This window comes from Argentina anserina, chromosome 3, assembly GCF_933775445.1.
Source record: "Argentina anserina chromosome 3, drPotAnse1.1, whole genome shotgun sequence".
Taxonomy (NCBI): Eukaryota; Viridiplantae; Streptophyta; class Magnoliopsida; order Rosales; family Rosaceae; genus Argentina; species Argentina anserina.
In genome coordinates, this window is record NC_065874.1 from 33,753,332 (window position 1) to 33,774,692 (window position 21,361).

Genomic DNA, 21,361 nt, shown 5'->3' on the forward strand with positions numbered 1-21,361 from the left:
ACGTACGGAAAATGTAAATTTATTTTACGTACAGTAAATATAAATGTAAATTACTTTCAGTAAATGTAAAAAGTAATTTCTGAAGGGTAAATCAGTAATTATTATTTACTGAGATAGTATTTACATTTGAATAGTATGCATATGTACAGAAATACGCAAATAGTATGTACTCGTACATAAATACGTAATTGATGTGTATTTGTACATAAATACGTGAATAGTACTCCGTGAACAGTACTTTCGTAAACCAGAAATTACTGTTTCGGCATTTAAAGTTTGCGTAACGAATCTAAATTCTTTTCTTATCTTTTCAAGGTGATCGATAATTTAAGGAAATGAATTACCTTCGGAAATTATTGAATTAAGCTCGAGTTAATAAGGTGAGTAAAATCTCACTTAATTACGAATCTACCATTGCTGTGATTCAAGATTATGCAAAAGTTTAAAGAGTGAAATATGACATGTATTTAATATAGTGGAATATATATATATTCGCATTAATGGTAAATAAATACATATATATAGTTTGCTATATAATTTATTATCATGATTTCGTTGTGAATATATGTCATTTTGATGATGAGATTATATATTGAGCATGTCGATTTAATTGTACAATATGAGGCGATGATTTTTGTATGTGGTTTTAACATGGAGTTTGTTAAAATGTTTTGTCTTCGGACGAGTTTTTGTCTTCGGACGTGTTTATGTCTTCGGACCAGTCTTCGGACGTGTTTGGCATGTCGGAACCTAGCATTTGGCCGGGCGAAAGTTACGATACAGTTAGAGCTCTAGTCTGTCTGCCGGAGTACTGCATGTGAGGTAACGGATGGGTTATCGGCTCTTGAGTACTCATATTTTTGGACGTTGGGTGGCAGGAGGTTGCCCAATGTCGGCGGTGTACTACATGAGGGGTAACGGAGGTGTACCGGCGCTCATGAGTACCCGTGTTATAAATGCATTTGGGTAATGAGAGGGGTTGCCCAATTTCTCATGAGCACTTTCATTTTATTTTTTTATGGACAACCAGATGGGCCGTCCATTGACTCATGAGTGCATTTATAATTGATGTTTTTGTGGATTTTTGTATATGGTGATATACGAGTTTTATTTATGTTTTACTCATACGAGCTGTAAAGCTTACCGGGTTTGTGTTTACAATCCCGATGCACCAATACGATGGTGTAGGCAATAACTCCGCATGTGTGGATTAGCGGAAAGTGACGGACCGCTCAGAGGACTTGAAGTTATTTATTTCCAGCTTGTGATGAGGATTTATTTGTGGATTTTTGTGAGAATTTGTGAGGATTATTACATTTCCATTTGATGTAACGTTGAATTATAAATTTGGTTTGTAATAATTGGTTTGTCTGAGTTGTATTGTGAACTCAGTAATGATCCGCTGTGGCATTTAAAATGATTTCGATTCATTGAGATTGTTTTAGTGTTTTCATGACTTCGAAATTTGAGATTTTATGCTCGAAATTTTGGGGTCGTCACATTCTCTCTTTTGATTGGTAAGAGTTCTAATATGGATTGAATTTGTCACAACCCCAAAATTTCGAGTATTGAAACTCAAATTTCGAAGTTATGACAGTTGATATCAGAGCCTAAGTGCGTATTTGGCGATTATCAATATCATCCAAGAGCGATGAACCGACTGCAGCGGGCCCCCATCACATGCTCTTCGGTATTGATATGTCGCCAGGTACGCGAGAATGTTAGGAGCCACACCTTAAGGTTTGGTCCTTTAGTGAGTATCGTGGTGATACTTCGATGATTCACCTTCTTCTGAAATTTCATGTTAATATATGTTGGATCTATTTTTTTTCAGATTCAAGACTTCACATGTATTGACTAAGTGTTTAAATGTTTCAAGGTGATGAATTTGGAGAAGGGCCGTGCATAGGGCCGAAGACGGGCGAGAGGTCGAGGCCGAGGCAGGGCTGCAGGCCGAGTCTGCAATATGGAGAACCTTTATGAGGAGGCGGCACCACAGGAAGAATAGGTTGATCTCGTTGCTGTCGTTAGAGACGATGGTCGTGTGCTAAAACTGATCAAGGACATCAGTGGTCAGTTAGATCATCATTTCATGGAAGCTTGGAAACCTACTTTGAGATGATGGAGTGCTGTGAGATAGAGAAGAGGATGATAGCCACATTCTTTCTGAAAGATGATGCACTAGATTGGTGGAAGAGTACGAGGCGGATGGTAGATGTGTCCACCTTGACCTGAGATGGTTTCACGGCACTCTTCCGAGAGAAGTACTTTCCAGCTAAGTACAGGAGAATTTAGAGCTTGAGTTCCTTGAGCTAGCACAGGAAGATATGACTGTCAGAGAGTACGAGGCTCGTTTTGCACAGTTGTACCGGTATGTCAGGCTAATGGGTGTAACCTCCTCAGCTCAGAAGTTTCTACGGGGGTTTAAACAAGAATACAAGACCATCATATCAGCACTTTGTCTGTCTACCAAGGAGTTGATGTATGAGAGTGCCATGAATTTGAAACAGGCAGATAAGACTCGCTGAGGAGAGGTGAGAGATAGAGATACTAGAGGAAAAAGCAAGGCAATCAGTTCAGGCAGGGGGCCCTCAGGGGCGAAGGGTGGATCTTAGAAGAGGCCAAGACCCTATTATCAGATTCCGGCTAAGGCAGCATCTCCATCTGTTAGGACTGCACCTGTTAGACCTCTGGCATCAGTGAGGTGTTTCGTTTGTAACGAAATTGGGCACTACGCCACGACATGTACAAAACCAACGAGAACAGGCTGCTATAGGTGTGGGCAAGTGAGACATATGGCTAGAGACTGTACCCGGCCCCGTCAGGGTGGACATGAACATCAGCAGAGACAGTTGCTAGCGGGCCAAGCTAGGGTGTTTGCAGTGGGCCAGCGAGACACATGAGTGAAAGGTACATTATCTATTTTTGACTACCTTGCTAGAGTACTATTTGATACTGGAGCATCACATTCATTTATTGCTAGTTCGGTAGTGGAGATGCTAGGACAAATTCATATACTTCTTGGAAACTCTTTATGTGTCACTTCACCCCTTGGAGTGTCCCTCGAATTGGAGACAATCTGCAAGGCTTGTCCTATTGTGATTGGAAGTAGAGAGTTCTCTGCTTCTTTGATTGTGATTCCGGACCACACTTAAGATGTGATCATAGGAATTGATTGGTTGAGGCCGCAGCACGCGGTGATTAATTGTTTTGACATGGTGGTGTTCTTTCATAGACCCGGGGAACTAGTGTTTCGTTATCGTTGCCTCAAGTTAGATAATGCCATGAGAACATGAGTTTTGGCACATGTAGAATCAGTAGATCAGGAAATAATTATTGCAGACATTGTAGTATCTGAGTATTAGGGCTGGGCACGGGCCCGGCCCGGGCAATTTTTTTCAGGGCCCGGGCCCGGCCCGGTTGTAGTGTGACGGGCCGGGTTTTTTTCTAAAAAAAACAGGGCCCGGGAAAAACCCGGCCCGGGTCAATTAATTGCAGGGCCCGGGTAAAACTCGGACCGGTAATATCCGGGCCGAGCCCGCCCGGTTTTCCGGGCCTAACTCTATTTTTGGCTAGTTGGCGGCGAATCGGCAGTGCGAGGCGACGACAATGAGAATTATGGGATTGGAATTAGTTAAGTTTAAGGTTATTTGGTTATGTTCCAGTGTCATTGTATCTATTCTATAAGTTTAGGATCACTTACGAAAACCAATTACATAATAACACTTAATGTCCCGGGTTTCCGGGTTTTTTTTGTTTAAAGATTTGAAGGCCCGGGACCGGCCCAGACATAACAAAGCCCGGCCCGTTTATCACATGACAACATATGAGCCCGGCAAAAAACCCGGCCCGTCCGGACGGGCCCGGCGGTCCGGTCCGGGTTTTTTTTCTTTTTCGGGCTTTTTGCCCAGCCCTACTGAGTATAGTGAGGTGTTCCAAGAGATACCAGGGTTACCTCCTCGAAGAGTCATAGATTTCTGCATTGATGTGGTACATGGTATGGCTCTTGTGTCAAAGGCGCCTTATAGAATGAGACAAAATGAACTTAAAGAGTTGAAGGTGCAGATCGATGAACTATTGGACCAAGGGTTCATTAGACCTAGCGTTTCACCTTGGGGAGCACCGGTTCTGTTTCTGAAAAAGAAAGATGGTTCTCTGCGGTTATGTGTGGACTACAGGGAACTGAACAAGGTGACTATCAAGAATAGGTACCCCTTGCCTAGGATCGATGATTTGTTTGATCAGCTTAAAAGAGCTGTGGTGTTCTCTAAGATTGATTTGAGATCCGGTTACCATCAACTCATGGTGAAGGAAGAAGATATATCGAAGACAGCCTTCAGGACCCGGTATGGACACTATGAGTTTGTGGTCATGCCCTTTGGTCTAACAAATGCACCAGCTGTCTTTATGAGTTTGATGAACCAAGTCTTTAGCCCATACTTGGATGAGTTTGTTATGGTGTTTGTGGATGACATTCTGATATACTCAAAGTCACAAGAAGAGCATGTGGTGCATCTGAGAACGGTGTTGCAGACCTTGAAGGAAGCAAAATTGTACGCCAAACTCGAGAAGTGTGAGTTCTGGAAAGAAGAGGTCAAGTTTCTCGGTCATGTCGTCTCAAAAGATAGAGTACTAGTGGACCCGTAAAAAATGGAGGCAGTAAAGAGTTGGAGTCGTCCAACCCTACAGAGATTCGTAGTTTTCTTGGTTTGGCAGGTTATTACATGAGGTTTATTGAAGGGTTTTCTAGTATTGCATCGTCATTGACCAAGTTAAGCAAGAAAGATGCCCCGTTTGTGTGGACAGAAGCATGTGAGGAGGCATTTAACAAACTAAAAATCAGTTTGACCACAGCTCCAATGTTGACGATTTCCTCTAATGGGGGCGGTTATGTCATACTAGATCAATCATTTCACTGACAGTTCTTCTTTTTTTCAGATGGTGTGAATGTGAAGGAATACTTTGCATGGTCATTGCTTGACAATTTTGAATGGAATTCTGGTTACACCGTCCGATTTGGTATTAACTACGTAGATTACAAAAATGGACAGAAAAGGTATCCAAAACTATCTGCACACTGGTTCAAAGGTTTCCTGAAGAAAAACTAAATATGTTGGCTATGGATATATAACTTGTAATTTGCATCTTTCCATTCTTCCTTGATCAATAAGGTAACGTACGAGGAATTTTTATGTGTGGGAATAAAATTTTATCCTAATTACAAATAACACTTCAGCAAAAGGGCAGCAATGAATTAATTAGTGACCTTAACTGCATACTCACAATTTCATCATATATCATTCATTTGCTCGGTTTGATACGCATGCATTCTTCCATTATGTATTTACATTTTCAGGCGCTGTCTCATATTCCAATCCACACATTCACTTCTCCCCATTTCTCTACAGAACAATAAGTTAGATTCAAATTATTTGGTCCATTTTCTCCCCATTACCCAAATAAGTGTGAACTTAATTTAGTCAGAGCGAGAAACACCGGTGGTTCAAGTTAGTAATGCACATCGATCATTTTCATAACTGGATAAGATCTATGACATACGACAACGGCATCGATCTCATCCCGGAAACACGACATTCCATATGATATAACATGCAAGAATAACTAATACACCAATTCGCTTCAAAAAAGATCGAGGGTAACATATTTGAAGGAGAATGAGATAATACAATTAAAAGGAAATCTCCCATTGAGACTGAGAATGGGAGAACGTAACTCCTTTAAGAAAGAAGAGAAATAAAGGGAAAAAACATATATAAAGTGGAAATGTGGCATGGAGAACAAGAACCTTCACTCTAAATTGGTTACAACTAATAATAAGAATCGGAATAGCACTCTATAATTGGTCGGAGCGAGTGGATGATACACACCTGGAATTAATAATAACCTCATAGCCTTTCAGAAAGGAAAGGAAAGCGAATTCCAAAAGAACATGCACTTGGATCTCAGCTTGTATTGGCACACACGTACAAAGTTAAAATCTCACATTTCATCTTTCAAGTCTCCTCAAGTTTTTTTGTTTGTTTTCTTTTTCTCTCTTTTGATTGGTAAGAGTTCTAATATGGATTGGATTAGTCCCAAACATTACGGGTAATACACTCAAGTAGCTAGTTAGATAATCCCAATTCCCAAAATACTTCAATTTCATGATTTCTTCTTGTCTAACCATTCAATTTGACCACTCGATCATAGATACGTGGTGCATGAATATACACGAGCTAGGTCAACCAAATAAATTCATTAAACACGTTTACTGTGAAAAGTTGCTGCACGAAATGAATCCATATGCATGGATGTGAGTTTCGATCTAACAAAATCGATATCAGATACAGAAATCTCAGAAGATAAACATTGAATTGATGACCTTTCAATTTGGTTTATCAAAAAATGCAGGCAGTTCTCTCCGCAAGTTTATAAAGATCGTCTAAGAACGCGCACCAACCTACTTAAGGAACTAAAATTAATGGACGCTATTTCTTGTTTCTTGTTCGTCTAAGAACGCGCACCAACCTACTTTGCCCCTACAGCATGTATATATAGTCCGAATATTAATTGAATTCGGTCGATCAATTAAGTTTGCGATCACGTAAACTTGTGAAGTCCTAGTCGATCACGCATATCATGATCTGTTCGATCAGCTAACGTTGCCCAGTAACTTCCAATATTTGGACCAAATTGATAAGACGTACGTATTTTTTTTTTTGGTCAACTGAAATTTCATTCAACAGCCTTGCCCAAGGCTGGAAAGATACTTAATCGAGTCCCACCAAATAATCTCCGTGTCACTGCATTACTATGCATGCATCTCTTAATTAGTACTGTATATGTACGTACGTACGGGGATCAATATATTAGATTATAAGATCATTATAAGCGTACTGTACGCATATGTATGTGTATGTATTAGAATACTAGTTAATAAGTATATATTGTAGCTGAAAAGATCTTATTAATTAAGCTAATTAATACTGGATGCATGGTTATTGTAAACATTACCCACTGTTTACTTGTACGTTCTTGTTTTAAATTAAATCATTTGACCTCCGGCATATGCAGAGTTTATCTTAAAACGTACAATGCCTTTAAAATGAAAAATGTGATAGTGATAGTGATAGTCATGGACCCTATCTCACATGTTTATCTCTAATGTCAAGTTTCCGCTCTATAATCTATATAAAGGATCGAGTACATAGCCAGAATATATAGTTGACCAGTTATGGCACTTCAACGCACTCTCCTCTTTGTAATTCTACTTGTATTTAGCTTAGCTTTGGCAACTAGTACTATAGGTACCTCCCTAAGCCATTACGATGTTACTTCCATCAACCGGAGCACCTTTCCGGCAGGTTTTATATTCGGGACAGCTTCTTCGGCTTACCAGGTACGTACCTCTAGCTGGAGTTTTGTACGGAAGATGTCACTGTAGCATGCTCAAAACTTAAATACATATAAATATATACTTGTGCATTTTCATAATTTGGTGTTGCATGACTTTTAGTATGAAGGTGCTGCAAAAGAAGATGGAAGAGGACCAAGCATATGGGACACATACACTCACATATATCCAGGTCTATTCCACTTTTCCCGTAATTTTTCATTTGTGGTCTGTTTCTGCATGTCACTTAATATTATATATATGGCTACGTGTTTTTGAGAGATTGATGAACTCATGAACATGGCTTATTATCGATAAGAATAGGAGAAATCTATTGAAATGCATGTTCGCTAGTCGATACTTTTCTGTTTTATCACGAGAGTATCTCTAATTTTTTGGCCTACATAAAATCTATAATAAGTTTGGGTTAAGTGCGCCTAAAACGTATAATATACTATTATGATATATACAATTTTGCATGTCAAGGATGGCACGTTATGAAGCCTCATCATAAGAGGGAGTTGGACTAAATTGTTCGAAATTAGATACAAACTAATTGAACTTCAAAAAAAAAATACAAACTAATTGAGTTAATTAATGAGTACAAGTGTTACAACCACAAAATTTTGAGCATAAAACTCAAATTTCGAAGTCATGAAAAACATTAAAACAATCTCAATGAATCAAAACAATTTTAAATGCCACAGCGGATCATCTCTGAGTTCAAAATACAACTCAGTCAACCGATTATTACAAACCAAATTTATAATTTGACATTATAAAAAATGGAAATGTATAATCCTCACAAAATCCTCACAAAAAAAACCACACAAAATCCTCACCACAAGATGGAAATAAATAACTTCGAGTCCTCTGAGCGGTCTGTCGGCTTCCGCTAATCCACAACTGCGAAGTTATCCCCCACACCATCGAATTGGTGCACCGGGATTGTAAACACAAACCCGGTAAGCTTTACAGCTCGTATAAGTAAAAATAAAATAAAACTCGCATATCAATATATACGAAAATCCACAAATCAGCAAATATAAATGCACTCATGACTCATTAGATGGCCCATCTGGTTGTCTAATAATCTGAAAATATATGTACTCATGAGAATTGGGCGACCCTTCTGTTTACCCAAATGTATTTATAATACGGGTACTAATGAGCGCTGGTACACCTCTGTTACCCCTCACGTAGTACACCGCCGATATTGGACAACCATCTGTCATCCAATACTAAAATATATGGATACTCATAAGCCGATAATCCATATGTTACCTCATATGCAGTACCCCGGCAGACAGACTAGAGCTCTAACTGTATCGTAACTTTCGCCCGGCCAAAGGCTAGGTTCCGACATGCCAAACACGTACGAAGACATAGACACGTCCGAAGACAAAACTCGTCCGAAGACATGAATCACGTCCGAAGACAAAAAACTCGTCCGAAGACATAAATCACGTCCGAAGATAAAACTCGTCCGAAGACATCAATCACGTCCGAAGACAAAAACTTGTCCGAAGACATAAATCACGTCCGAAGACAAAACTCGTTTTAACAACACTCGATGTTAAAACCACGTACAATAATCATCATGTCATATTGTACAAATCAAATCACATGCTCGATATATAAAACTCATCATCAAAATGACATATTCACAACGAAATTATAACAGTATATAACATAGCAAACTATATATATATGTACATATTTACCATTTATACAAATATATATATTCTATTATATCATATACATGTTATATTTTATTCTTTAAAATTCTGCATAATCTTGAATCTCCGCAAGGGTAGATTCGTAAATGTGAGATTTTACTCACCTTATAAGCTCGAGCGTAATTCCACAATTCCGACAGTAATTTCTTTCCTTAAATTATCGATCACCTTGAAAAGATAAGAAAAGAATTTAGATTCGTTACGCAAACTTTAAATGCCGAAACAGTAATAATATGTTATTGTTCAACAATTTCTTGTTTACGAAAGTACTGTTCATGCATTTACTATTCACGTATTTATGTACAAATACACATCAATTACGTATTTCTGTACGTGTACATACTATTTACGTATTTCTGTACGTATGCATACCATTTAAATGTAAATACTGTCTCAGTAAATAATAAATACCGATTTACCCTTCCGAAATTACTTTTACATTTACTGAAGGTAATTTACATTTACATTTACCATATATAAATAAAATTTACATTTACCGCACGTAAATCTCTTTTACATTTACTTTACGAAAAAATAAATTTTACAAATTTACTGTTTCGAAAACATTTTTCACGCGCCGCCGCACGTGGCGGCGCGTGGGGTACACGCGCCGAGCCTAAGGCCGGCGCATAGCACGCCACCGCCGCCCCAAAATCCTTCCTCTCTTCCTCCTCCACCCTCCTACGGTCTCAGACCACCCCTAGGCTACCACACGCACCCAAACGCGCCACCTCTAGGCGGCGGTATCTACCCTCCTCCTCCGATCTCCGATCTTGTCCAAATCCAAACCAAAACAACTACAAATCAACAACCAAGCATCACAATAATCTAATTAAGCTAACCCTCACCTCAATCGAACTGTTGGACCGTCGGATCGTGGCCGGAGAGCTTGAGATGCCAGCGGAGAAATTGCAGAATCTTGGCGACGTTCATGCGGCTTCACGGCGGCGAGGCACGGCGCGGCGAGCTCCAGGGTAGTTGAGGTGGGCCATGCGGTGGTCTTGAGACTGGCGGTGTGTGACACGGGCGGTCGGAGGGGCAGATCACCGGTGAGGATCTTTCGGAGAGAGAGAGGACGAACTCGGGGACAGAGAAGAAAGGGAGGCGGAGAGAGAGGAGAGAGAGAGGGATTTCCAAAAATGGAAACCCTAATCAGAAAAAAGTCATTTTTATACTAGTTTCCAAAATCGGAAACTACTTCCGTCGTTAATAACTTTCACGTACGACATCCGATTAAGACGCGTTAAGTGTCCACAAACTCGTATCGACGAGCTCTACAACTTTCATGAAGGAAGTTTTCGCAAACGAGCGACATAATAAAAGTCGATATTCACGTCACTGAAACGTAACGTTTTTCTAAATAAACGTTATGATAATGTTTCTGTTTTAGATTTACCACTTTGCGAAGCATACAAAATTCGTTTAAAAAGAATTTTACAAATTTATAAACTCAAAAACAATCCAATAATCGTTCCGAAAAATCAGATTATTACAACAAGTACGTACTGATAAAAGTAGAAGTGTGAAATAGGGCAATTAACGTGAAGTAAAAAAATTCGTGATTATTTTACTGATTTCTGTTAGAAAGTTCAAGCATTTTCCTCAGCTCTGACAACATCTAGCAATATTGACTTATGATTGAGCATTTGATATACGAAGAGTATGCGTGTTTAAACATCTCCCATATAACACTGGAAATGTTAGGGCATGCAGCATGCTTATGTATGTTCACGTCTACTCATTCTCATCGTTGGTGACAATAACACGGTTTTGTAAATTTACAAATTGCAAGCTAAAAGCCTTTTTTGTCGACATTTGAGCATGTTTATCAATTTCAACTTTTGAGAATGGAATACGTACGTCCTGAAGAATTAACAAAATAAGACTCACAATTTCATGCTTAATTACGTTAATTGGCTAGCTTTCACATATATGCATGTCGCTCTCTTTCTTTACTTGTTGATACAGTACCACCTGAATAATAACAAATTAACGATAACAACAAAAGTCAAAAACATAACACATAAGTACCGTACCTCTGAATTTGTACAGCTATCATTTTCATATATATTCATCATATATACTGGTCTCTGTTTCTCATCATTAATTACTGATGATGTTCAAGCTAAAGTATGTGCATGTTAATTAATGTAAATAAACAGATAAGATAAAGGACCGCAGCACCGGAGACGTAGCTATTGATGCATATCACCGCTACAAGGTACTCTATATGAATTTGGAAATTTTGATCGTATCATTTATTTTAAAATATTATGACTGAGATATATGGATGTAATAAAATTAGCAACCAAGAGATGTAAGTAATATTTTCTGATAATTGTATTAATTGTGTTTTATAGGAGGATGTTGGCATCATGAAAGATATGGGTTTTGATGCTTACAGATTCTCCATCTCGTGGTCTAGAATATTACCAAGTAAGAAGATCAACTCGACTACATCACTACCCTCTTTGCAACTACTATTACATTCCAGCGTGACTTTTGGTTATTCGGTTATTCCTTTGAATTGATTGGAACGGTTTTTGTTGACTACAATATATGATACGAACATTCTTTGTTCTTTTTCATTAACTTGATCAGATGGAACGCTAAGTGCGGGTGTGAATAAAGAAGGAATCACTTATTATAACAACCTCATCAACGAGCTTCTAGCCAATGGTACGTAATAGTTATAATCTGATCGACCTAAACTTGAATTGGTTTGCATGCAATTTCTGTATACTAATTGTTGATTAATGCAGGTCTAAAACCCTTTGTCACTCTCTTCCATTGGGATCTTCCCCAAGCTTTAGAAGATGCATACGGTGGCTTCTTAAGCCCTCAAATTGTGTAAGTGACTATGATCTACTTCATAAATATTAATAATTTTTCTACGACGAAGTTACGATTGAAAAGAGTACAACTAGCTTGTAAGTTGTAACTCGATGTATAACGAGCATAAACTCTTAACCATTTTGTTTCTTGTTTCATAGAAACCATTTCCAAGATTACGCAGAGCTTTGCTTCAAGGAATTTGGTGATAGAGTTAAGGACTGGATCACATTAAACGAGCCATGGAGCTACGCCCGTGGTGGCTATGTAATTGGGACGTTTGCACCATGCCGATGTTCTGATTGGCAAAACCTAAATTGTACCGGTGGAAATTCAGGAACAGAGCCATATCTGGCCTCACACTACCAGCTTCTAGCTCACGCAGCCGCCGTAAAATCATACAAAGAGAAGTATCAGGTATGTGCAGCAGTACGTTATTCATAAACGCTTTGGGAAACTGGCAAGGTCTTCATTTGTTCATATGGAATTAAATTACACAAATATGCAATTGCAGGCTGATCAGAAGGGTGTGATAGGGATAACAATACTGTCTCACTGGTTCGTCCCCTTTTCTGAGGCCAAGCACGATAAAGAAGCTGCTCAACGAGCATTGGATTTTATGTTTGGATGGTATGTAATGTGTGTGGTAAATACATAGAAAGTAAATCATCGAATTTGAACTTCCATCATTGTTAGGGCTATTTAGCATTCCGAAAGTTGATTTTATAACTGCATGTCTTTGTACGTAGGTATATGGATCCTTTAACAAACGGCGAATATCCACACAGCATGAGATCTCTCGTCGGAGATCGGTTACCCGAGTTCACTAAAGAGCAATCGGACATGTTAAAAGGCTCATTTGATTTTCTGGGATTGAATTATTACACCGCTAACTATGCTGCCGATGCACCTCATCTCAAGAATGCTGCAAATTCTAGCTATATTACAGATGCTCTCGCTACACTTTCCAGTGAGTTGAAACCTATAATAATTATAATTAAGATTGCTACTTAATATCCAACAAGGTTAATTTTGATCATATATGTTTTTTTTATACTAATTTTGATCATATATATTGTTGCAGCTGAGCGTAATGGTATTCCTATTGGTCAACAGGTGTGAATAAGATAATATAGTTATTGGGTCGTTAAGTTCTGAACCTTAATGATTATCAATACCTGATTAGCTTGTTTTGAATGATTTTCTCAGGCTGCTTCAGATTGGCTATATGTTTATCCAGAAGGAATTCGAGATCTTTTGCTTTACACGAAGGAGAAGTACAATAATCCACTTATTTACATCACTGAAAATGGTAATTAGTGTATAATGCGATTTTCACTGTGTTTAAGCTAGTTATGAATTATAGCCAACTAATTAAGCATGTATGATACATATTGTACTGTAGGAAGGGATGAGCAAAATGATCCCAACTTGTCACTCGAGGAAGCCCTAGCCGATTCTCACCGAATTGACTTTTACCATAAACATCTCTATTATCTTCTTGAAGCGATGAAGTAAGTTCTATTCAACAACTCAATATAAATTAAGCTTGGCCTAAATCCTGCTAATCATTTACTTGTGTGTATTTTTGATCGAGTAGGGATGGCGTTAATGTGAAGGGATACTTTGCATGGTCCTTGTTTGACAACTTCGAATGGAATATGGGTTACAGTGTTAGGTTTGGCATCAACTATGTAGATTACAATGATGGGTTCAAAAGATACTCTAAACTCTCGGCCCACTGGTTCAAGAGTTTTCTAATTTCCAAAGACATTTTGAATCTGTCACACCAAACCCAATAATGATTCAATGAACATATAAACTGTGTGTGTACCTATGCACAGTATATGTTCCCTTCAATAAAAAAAACTTTATGTACTATATTATGTAATGTTCATATTTGATTTCCCAATTAGTACAGATTATTTCAAGTTTTCAACATATGAGTGAGAACTTTTGATCTGCATATGTACGTGGTTTGATTATTTCCTCCAATTGATATCAAGCAGAAAAAGAATTATTGTCTTTACATGTTCTTTTCTTTCAATCAAATATGCATTTCATAGGACAAAATTGAAAACACAGGGCCAAACAGACCCAACACCAAACATGATAGAAACTAAAAGCTCAACAAGTCACGTTCGAGAATGAAAAATTTATTAAAAAGTATGTATAAATGAAACAAAAAAGTTTCTAATTCGAAAGAATATTTTTCCTAATTTGGATCCTCAAAAATAGAAATCATTAAATTCATTCACTCTTAAAATCTAAAAAAGAAAAATATTTATGGAGTAAAATTGGTGTTTCAAAATTATATACCGATAATATCGTTACATGAAATTAGAAATGAATGTTTGCAATTCTTACATGGCATGCACAAATTTTAGGTCTTATCTAACTCCCCTAGCTCATCAACAAATAGAGGACTTGATAAGACTAGTTTTATTGGACGTTCACACTACCATAATTGACCCTCTTTCAACGAATTTCAATGATTTGGTAACCAAATCCTAGAGCATTGGCCGCTTCTTGTTGAAATACAAGAGGCTAAGCAAGGAAGCTGCTCTAAATATAGATAGATCGATGCACGACTACTTATATATCCCAATAGTCGACTACATAGCTTTCAAATCTGCATTTCCCAATCCCCAAAACAAATAACTCCGTTTTGTGTTAGGAGAATCGAAGAAAAGAAATCATACGGTTTAAATTGAGGCTTTTCAGTTTTTCTTGAATTGAAGTGTTTAGGCTCAGATTTAGACTTTGTGGTGAACTAGAAAGTTGTTAGGAATGTCATTTAGATTGTGATGATGAATTTTGGTGGTCATTGGTGGGGGACGGAAAAGGGCGGCACTAAGGGCGGTTGCCGCCGTGCCGGAGTTGTTTTCGACGGCTTTTTGAGTCGTTTGATGGATGTGGCAGTGTGTTGGGTCATGGTTTACTCCAATGTGATGTGCTCGTCGATACGAGCGTTGATACATGTTATTTGCATCTATTAGGTTAATTCTTGAGTAAGTTAGTTGTTGTTAAAGGTTTGACGATTCTAGGTTGAATTGTTGTTGTCGTCTCTCAAGTGTTAATGACTTGCAACCTTGATGTGAATTAGGTATTTGTTGCTTGGTTATGGAGTGATTGTGGTAGCTAGTACCTTCCTTATTTTGACTAGAAGATGCAGCGGGAGCTGAGGTGAGTAAACCTCACAATGATCATCATGATCGAAGTAGTGTTATAATTATTGAATTTAGTTTGAGTTGTTAACATAGTCATTGCATTACTAGCTTATAAAATGTCTTAAAATATGTTTTGGTTTAAATTACGTGAACTTGATCATCTACGGTTCATGGGTAAGTGAAACGCTATTTTAATAAATGATTTTAAAAGGTTTTAGTGATTATGGACTATGGTGAATGTGAGTAAATCTCACTATGAAAAGTCTACCATTTACGGTGACTTATATTTTTGAATTATTAAAAAGAGTGAACTGTGACATTTATATAATATAGTGGGTTGTGTATGTGTACGAAAATGGTAAATACGATACATATATATGGGTTGTTGTATTATATAATATTACGGTTTCTATTTAAATTATGAGATGATAATGTTCTTGATTAATTGTGGCAGATGGGACCGGAAGCGAGATAACGTACCTTATGGTATAATGGATTATTGGAGTGACTATATATATTGTTGTGCAAGAGTCGCTTGGTTGTAGTACAATAACATGTGTGGATTGTTATATTGTACGTTGTTTTAACATTGAGTCTTGTTAAAACGTTTTTTGGTCTTCAGACGTTGTTGGCAGTAATCGGAACCAAGCCTTGGCTGGGTGTCGGTTACGATCAGTTAGAGGTCTAGTTTGACTGTCGGTGTAATGCATTAGGGATAAAAGTGGGTTGCCTGGGTATCGTGAGTACCCATGTTTTGAGTAATATTGGGTAATAGATGGGTTTCCCAGTGTCTACCGGTGTACTGCATAAGGGGGCAATAGATGGGTACCTGAGTCTCATGAGTACCCATGTTTTAAATAATTTTGGGTTACCCAGTGTCTGTCGGTGTACTGCATGAGAGGTAACAGATGGATTGCCTGGGTCTCATGAGTACTCATGTTTTTAATGATTTTGGGTAACAGATGGGTTGCCCAGTGGCACATGATTACACATATTTTTACATGATATTGGGTAACATATCGGTTGCCCAGTGTCACATGAGTACACATGTCTTAAGATGTTATCTGTTATATTTCCCTTGTATGTGATGTATTTATAATTTTGGTTTACTCATACGGGTTGCAAAGTTTACCGGGTTTGTGTTTACAATCCCGGTGCACTAATACGATGGTGTAAGGGGTAGTCATGCAGGTGGAGATTAACTAGCTCGGAGAGCTTGTTTAGATGATTATTAAGGGTCTCCTTCTTCTGTTTGTGGTGAGTATTGAGTGAATATCACATTTCTAATTGTTTTAATACTTGAGTGTATAAACTGGTAATGTATTATTCAAGTCAACTGAGTCGTACTGTGTACTCAGTTTCGATACACTGTTACTATAAGATGATTTCAATATATTTGAGATTGTTTTAGAGTTTTCATGGCTTCAAATTCGAATTTGAATTTTTATCATTTGAAATTTTGGGGTCGTGACAGTTGGTATCAGAGCATATGTGACATATTTGGTAATAATTAGTATCACCAAGAGTGATGGACCCGTCTGCAGCGGATCCCATCATATACTCTCCGGTATTGATATGTCATTAGGTATGCGGTAATGTTTGGTGTAGTTTAGAACATGGGTTGCTATTAAGTTAGCTTGGGTAGCGAGACTAGAATTGTGGCAACCTTTAAGGGGACGAGAATTGTTGTTTAAGATTAGTTTCGTTGAGTTTTGTTGTCTTGAGTATTTGTGATTTGGTTTTGGTGATTGATAGAGCGTTAATTAAAACGTGTATAATAAACCCTGTAAAATGTTATTGTTAGAATAAGCAGGGATCGTTCAGTCGGGGAATTGAATGGAACTCTAAACTTTTAGTGTTAACAAATAATGGATAGGGTTTGAGATTGATTATTAACTACTAAAATAAAACCTAAATTACTATTTACATGATCGACTTCTCTTTAACAAACTTCAATCAAATTCACCACTACACCATATAATTACAAGTTCGAACCTATCATGCATTCTAATTCGACTAATTACATACTTTATAGACATCAATACAATTAGAGCCTTAGTGGATCATCTAATCAGGCAAGATTTCATTTAACATTTAGATTGACTTAGGGCTTAATTTAAATTTGCATGCAATCGAATTCAATAACACTTAAAGTAGAAATCAAACAAGATTATATTTAAGCACAAAATCTTTGTTGGAGACATGTTTCATTTGTGGCGTCACCCACCATGATTTCACATGCAAAAATCCAGAATTTTTACTACTTTTTATTCCCTAAATCATGCCATGTTTTATTTCCTAAATCATGTCGTGTTTTATTCCTTTAATGATCATCTTCTAGCTTTTATGTTGCATATGCATGGCTCCATCTCTCTTCTTTTCACTTAATTAATCTTCACATTTATTTCTTCATTCTTCCCACGGCAAGGACTCTATCTCTTAATTCTTTCCACTTTTTTGTCTCTTCTATTTAATTGTTGCATGACTTGTTGATGATAAGACTTTACGTGCATGATTTCTCCTTGTTTTCCTCTAGTATTATCTTTAAATCCAATCTGAAAATAAGAAAATAAAATCATAAGTAAGAGGTAATTAGTTTCGAAACCTAACAAGGATTCCTAGTGCAAGAAAAACTCTTAAAATATCGCCAATGCGACCAAAACGTAGAAAGATGAAGACTCCTAATCCAACTAGGTTTCCTAGTCCTACAAGGATTCCTACTCAAATTAGGTCTCTAGACCAATTCTGCATTTTTAACTCATGTAAGCACAAAAATACATCCAATACCGTCCAATACTCTTATTACGACTCAATAGTATAACAATAAGGGCTAAGCAAAGTACAAATGGAGGTAAAAACATGTTAAGAACGTCGCACAAATTGCTCCTATCAGTGATTGACTGTCGTTATGTCATGGTGTTGACATATGTGGTTTTGCTTGCTTGGATGTTAGGTCACGGGAGGACTTATCTCCTGCGATTGTTTGATGGTAGGGTCACTGTGTTGAACTACTAGGTTGATTTGTATGATTCGGTGATGACTTTTGTTGTTGTTGTACTTGTTTGTAGGTCATTGTGCTGACCTAATGGTGTTGTTAATTTGGGCTAGTCCTTGACTAAAAGTAGTAGCGCCTAAGTTAATAGTTATGGTTTGGGGTGAGTCATGCATAATATGTTGCTAACATTCCTTTGCGTGAACTCTCAATCAACCCATTTATTCAAAGTTTTGTCACATGCTTTATGTGATTTGATTGCATAAAGGCTTTCTCGTGAGGGATTAGTTCTTGGTGCAATAGTAAGACGATATCTTAGCGACACCTTGTCTCGTGAGTGAAGAAGTTACATGAATGCTAACTAATTTGAGTATATAGATTTCCATCAGGGTAGAGACCTATCAAGAAGTCTTGATGGAGAGTGTTGATCCTGCATTAAGGGATATTGAGTGTTCCAATGTTGAGCATTGGATTTTAGTTATGCAACTAATCTAAGTTGAGGCCTAAAGAGGTTGAAGTATTGTTTTCAAGGTAAGGGATGTGAAGACTATAGGTTGGAGGTGGTTTAACGAAAATTTTTGTGACAAACATTTCTAACATTATTAGTAAGGGAGTGGTAGGGTGTGTGATACATTCTTAATGTGATGATGCAATTATTGAGCTGAGATTCACATTATATTGCCATTGCAAACTTTTCGGTCAAAATTTTTCACCATTAGTGATTCAATATTTAGGTATGATATTCAAGATCGTCTCTACAAAGTTTTATCTAATTCGATAATGGTTTGAGCTTTTAAAATTGAGATTTACATGAACGGTTCATGTTGAACAATTTTAATTTATTCGTTGATTTAATCTAATTTCAATACATTAACGATGTTCGAATTGGATGAAATTTTGTAGAGATGATCTTGAATAACATACATAAATATTGAATTGCTTATGCTGAAAAAATTGACTGAAAAGTGCCAAAATTGGAACTTCACTATTTAATATCAGAGTGAAGCCACCCTGAATAGAGACTGTATATATATATATAGTTTTTCAGGTGCGGAGGTCCGTACCTTAGCTTAAGGTACGGATTTTCATTTTTTGTTAACCTTCCGATCGAGTTTTCACATCTCCACCGTCCAGTCCTTAGGTAATAACGTATAGATCACCTCTGAAAATTTTCAGCCAATTTGGTAATCGTTAAATCACTCCAAACTGCGTTTTTCTATTATACACATGAACGGTTCAAATTCGGCAAATTTAATCCGTTCATTGGTTTAACTTAGTTAGATACCTTAACGATTACCAAATTGGCTGAAATTTTACAGAGGTCATCTATACGTTATTACCTAAGGATTGGACGGTGGAGATGTGAAAACTAGAGCGAAAAATGGATAAAAAATAAAAATCCGTACCTTAACTTAAGATACGGACCTCCGCACCTGAAAACCTCCGTATATATATATATTCTAACAAAGCTTGAACCTAATCATTGTGGCAGTCGAGCGTGATGGTGTTCCGATTGGTCCGAAGGTGTGTACCAATTAATTTGATCAACCTTGATCTTATTACCTTCTTAAAAGGACCTTGATCTTATACCTTAGCTAACTTTGATCATACGAGATTTCAACTCATTTTTAATTGAATGTTGCAGACTGCTCTGGATTGGCTCTATGTTTATCCAGCAGGATTTCGCGAGCTATTGCTCTACACAAAGAATAAGTATAACGATCCAGTTATCTACGTCACTGAAAACGGTAATATGTTAATTTGAAATGATTTTCAATCTTTCTTCCATTGAAATCGATCGCGAAAAGCAAACAACTATCTGAGGCACAACAGCTAATAATAATGTACATTTTGTTGCTGCTATTGAAGGCGTTAATGAGCTGAACGACCCCGGATTATCGCTGGAGGAAGCCCTAACCGATAATCATAGAATTGACTATTATGATGCCCATCTAGTTATTTTCTTTTAGCAATCAAGTAAGTGCTTAATGATAGAGCAATTATCAGTTGTTTGGTATTACTTAATCTTTAACTTGTATCTGTTTCAACAAGCGATTGGGTTAAGGTGAAAGGATATTTTGCGTGGTCATTGTTTGATAACTTTGAATGGAATACGGGTTACACTTGTAGATTCGGCCTCAACTTCATAGATTACAAAAATGGACTCAAACGATACCCCAAACTCTCAGCTGGCTGGTTCAAGAAGTTTCTTCAAAAGTCCGTTAAGTTAGATACAATTTCCTCTCGCAAGTCTCAATCAATATAAATCAGTACTAGAATGAGGGATCGATGCACACTCCATTTTATATGTTGGTTTGCCTTTCTTCATACAAAGGTTCACGTTATGGAGTTCTCTCATTGTCTTTCTTTACTCATCGGTGAATCTATACAATATGCCTGTACGTGTGTATATCTATATAATACTTATGACACTGTATATGTACAAAGCCAAAGTCCCCAAACCTTTCACCATACTCTCCGAGTAGTGATGAATGTGTATAGTTTGACAATATCATATCAGACATGAATTTTATTAAAGTATGACATGGGACAAAGCACACATGCATGCATGTAAACACATCTACAAATCTATAATAATAGATGCGCTAGAGCGATTATGCCTTGCATGCTCAAAATAGTAGTACTCGGACATGTTAGCACAGCATATTCACCGGTGACTATTATTTATAGTTAAAAATTAGCCGTTGAGATTGATATCAACGTGACTAAGTAACAAAACTCAGAGCAGGTAAGAATGACAAAATATAAATTGTTTTAATTGCGTTTATGTGTTGATTATCACTAAAACGTTGAAGGGTACACACGTTAGCCTCCATAAAAGAGATGAAGAATCAAATGATTGGAGAACAAGTCATTGCAACAAAGAGGGAGTAAAGACGCTCGCACAACCCTATAATTCGAATGATAAAAATTCGAATTCAAAATCATGAAAATTTTAAAACAATCTCAAATATATTGAAATCATCTTATAATAACAGTGTATCGAAACTGAGTCCACAATACGACTCAGTCGACTTGAATAATACATAACCAGTTTATACCTCAGTATTATAAACAATGAAAATGTAAAATTCACTCAATCCTCACTACAAACAGAAAAAATAAATTTTCAGAGTAAGCTCTCTGAATCTGTTAATCCCACCTGCAGAACTATCCCCTACACTATCGAATTGGTGCACCGGGATTGTAAACACAAATCCGGTAAGCTTTTCAG

At 37.3% G+C, this 21,361-nt stretch overlaps 2 protein-coding genes across 2 annotated transcripts in view; both read left to right on the forward strand.

Annotated features, from left to right (window-relative positions):
- LOC126789442 (beta-glucosidase 12-like) overlaps positions 1–13,852 on the forward strand; it is a 38,903-nt gene extending 25,051 nt beyond the window's left edge. The window contains exons 4-13 of the mRNA XM_050515596.1: positions 11,493–11,568; positions 11,734–11,811; positions 11,895–11,982; positions 12,126–12,381; positions 12,479–12,594; positions 12,714–12,934; positions 13,049–13,080; positions 13,174–13,276; positions 13,370–13,478; positions 13,565–13,852. Coding sequence (XP_050371553.1) covers positions 11,508–11,568; positions 11,734–11,811; positions 11,895–11,982; positions 12,126–12,381; positions 12,479–12,594; positions 12,714–12,934; positions 13,049–13,080; positions 13,174–13,276; positions 13,370–13,478; positions 13,565–13,766 — 1,266 coding nt within the window. The 5' untranslated portion in view covers positions 11,493–11,507 and the 3' untranslated portion in view covers positions 13,767–13,852. The remainder of the gene's footprint in view (positions 1–11,492; positions 11,569–11,733; positions 11,812–11,894; positions 11,983–12,125; positions 12,382–12,478; positions 12,595–12,713; positions 12,935–13,048; positions 13,081–13,173; positions 13,277–13,369; positions 13,479–13,564) is intronic.
- Positions 7,235–11,413, forward strand: LOC126787556 (cyanogenic beta-glucosidase-like). Its single transcript, XM_050513417.1, has 3 exons — positions 7,235–7,399; positions 7,517–7,586; positions 11,295–11,413. Exons 1-3 carry the CDS (start codon positions 7,235–7,237, stop codon positions 11,411–11,413), a joined length of 354 nt encoding a protein of 117 aa, XP_050369374.1.
- Positions 13,853–21,361: the final 7,509 nt, after the last annotated feature.

Bases quoted from the DNA above. Each gene is read 5' to 3' on its own strand.
- LOC126787556 (XM_050513417.1), top strand. From the start codon at position 7,235: ATGGCACTTCAACGCACTCTCCTCTTTGTAATTCTACTTGTATTTAGC. The intron at 7,400-7,516 runs GTACGTACCTCT...CATGACTTTTAG, and splicing joins CAGCTTCTTCGGCTTACCAG to TATGAAGGTGCTGCAAAAGA. The intron at 7,587-11,294 runs GTCTATTCCACT...GTAAATAAACAG, and splicing joins ATACACTCACATATATCCAG to ATAAGATAAAGGACCGCAGC.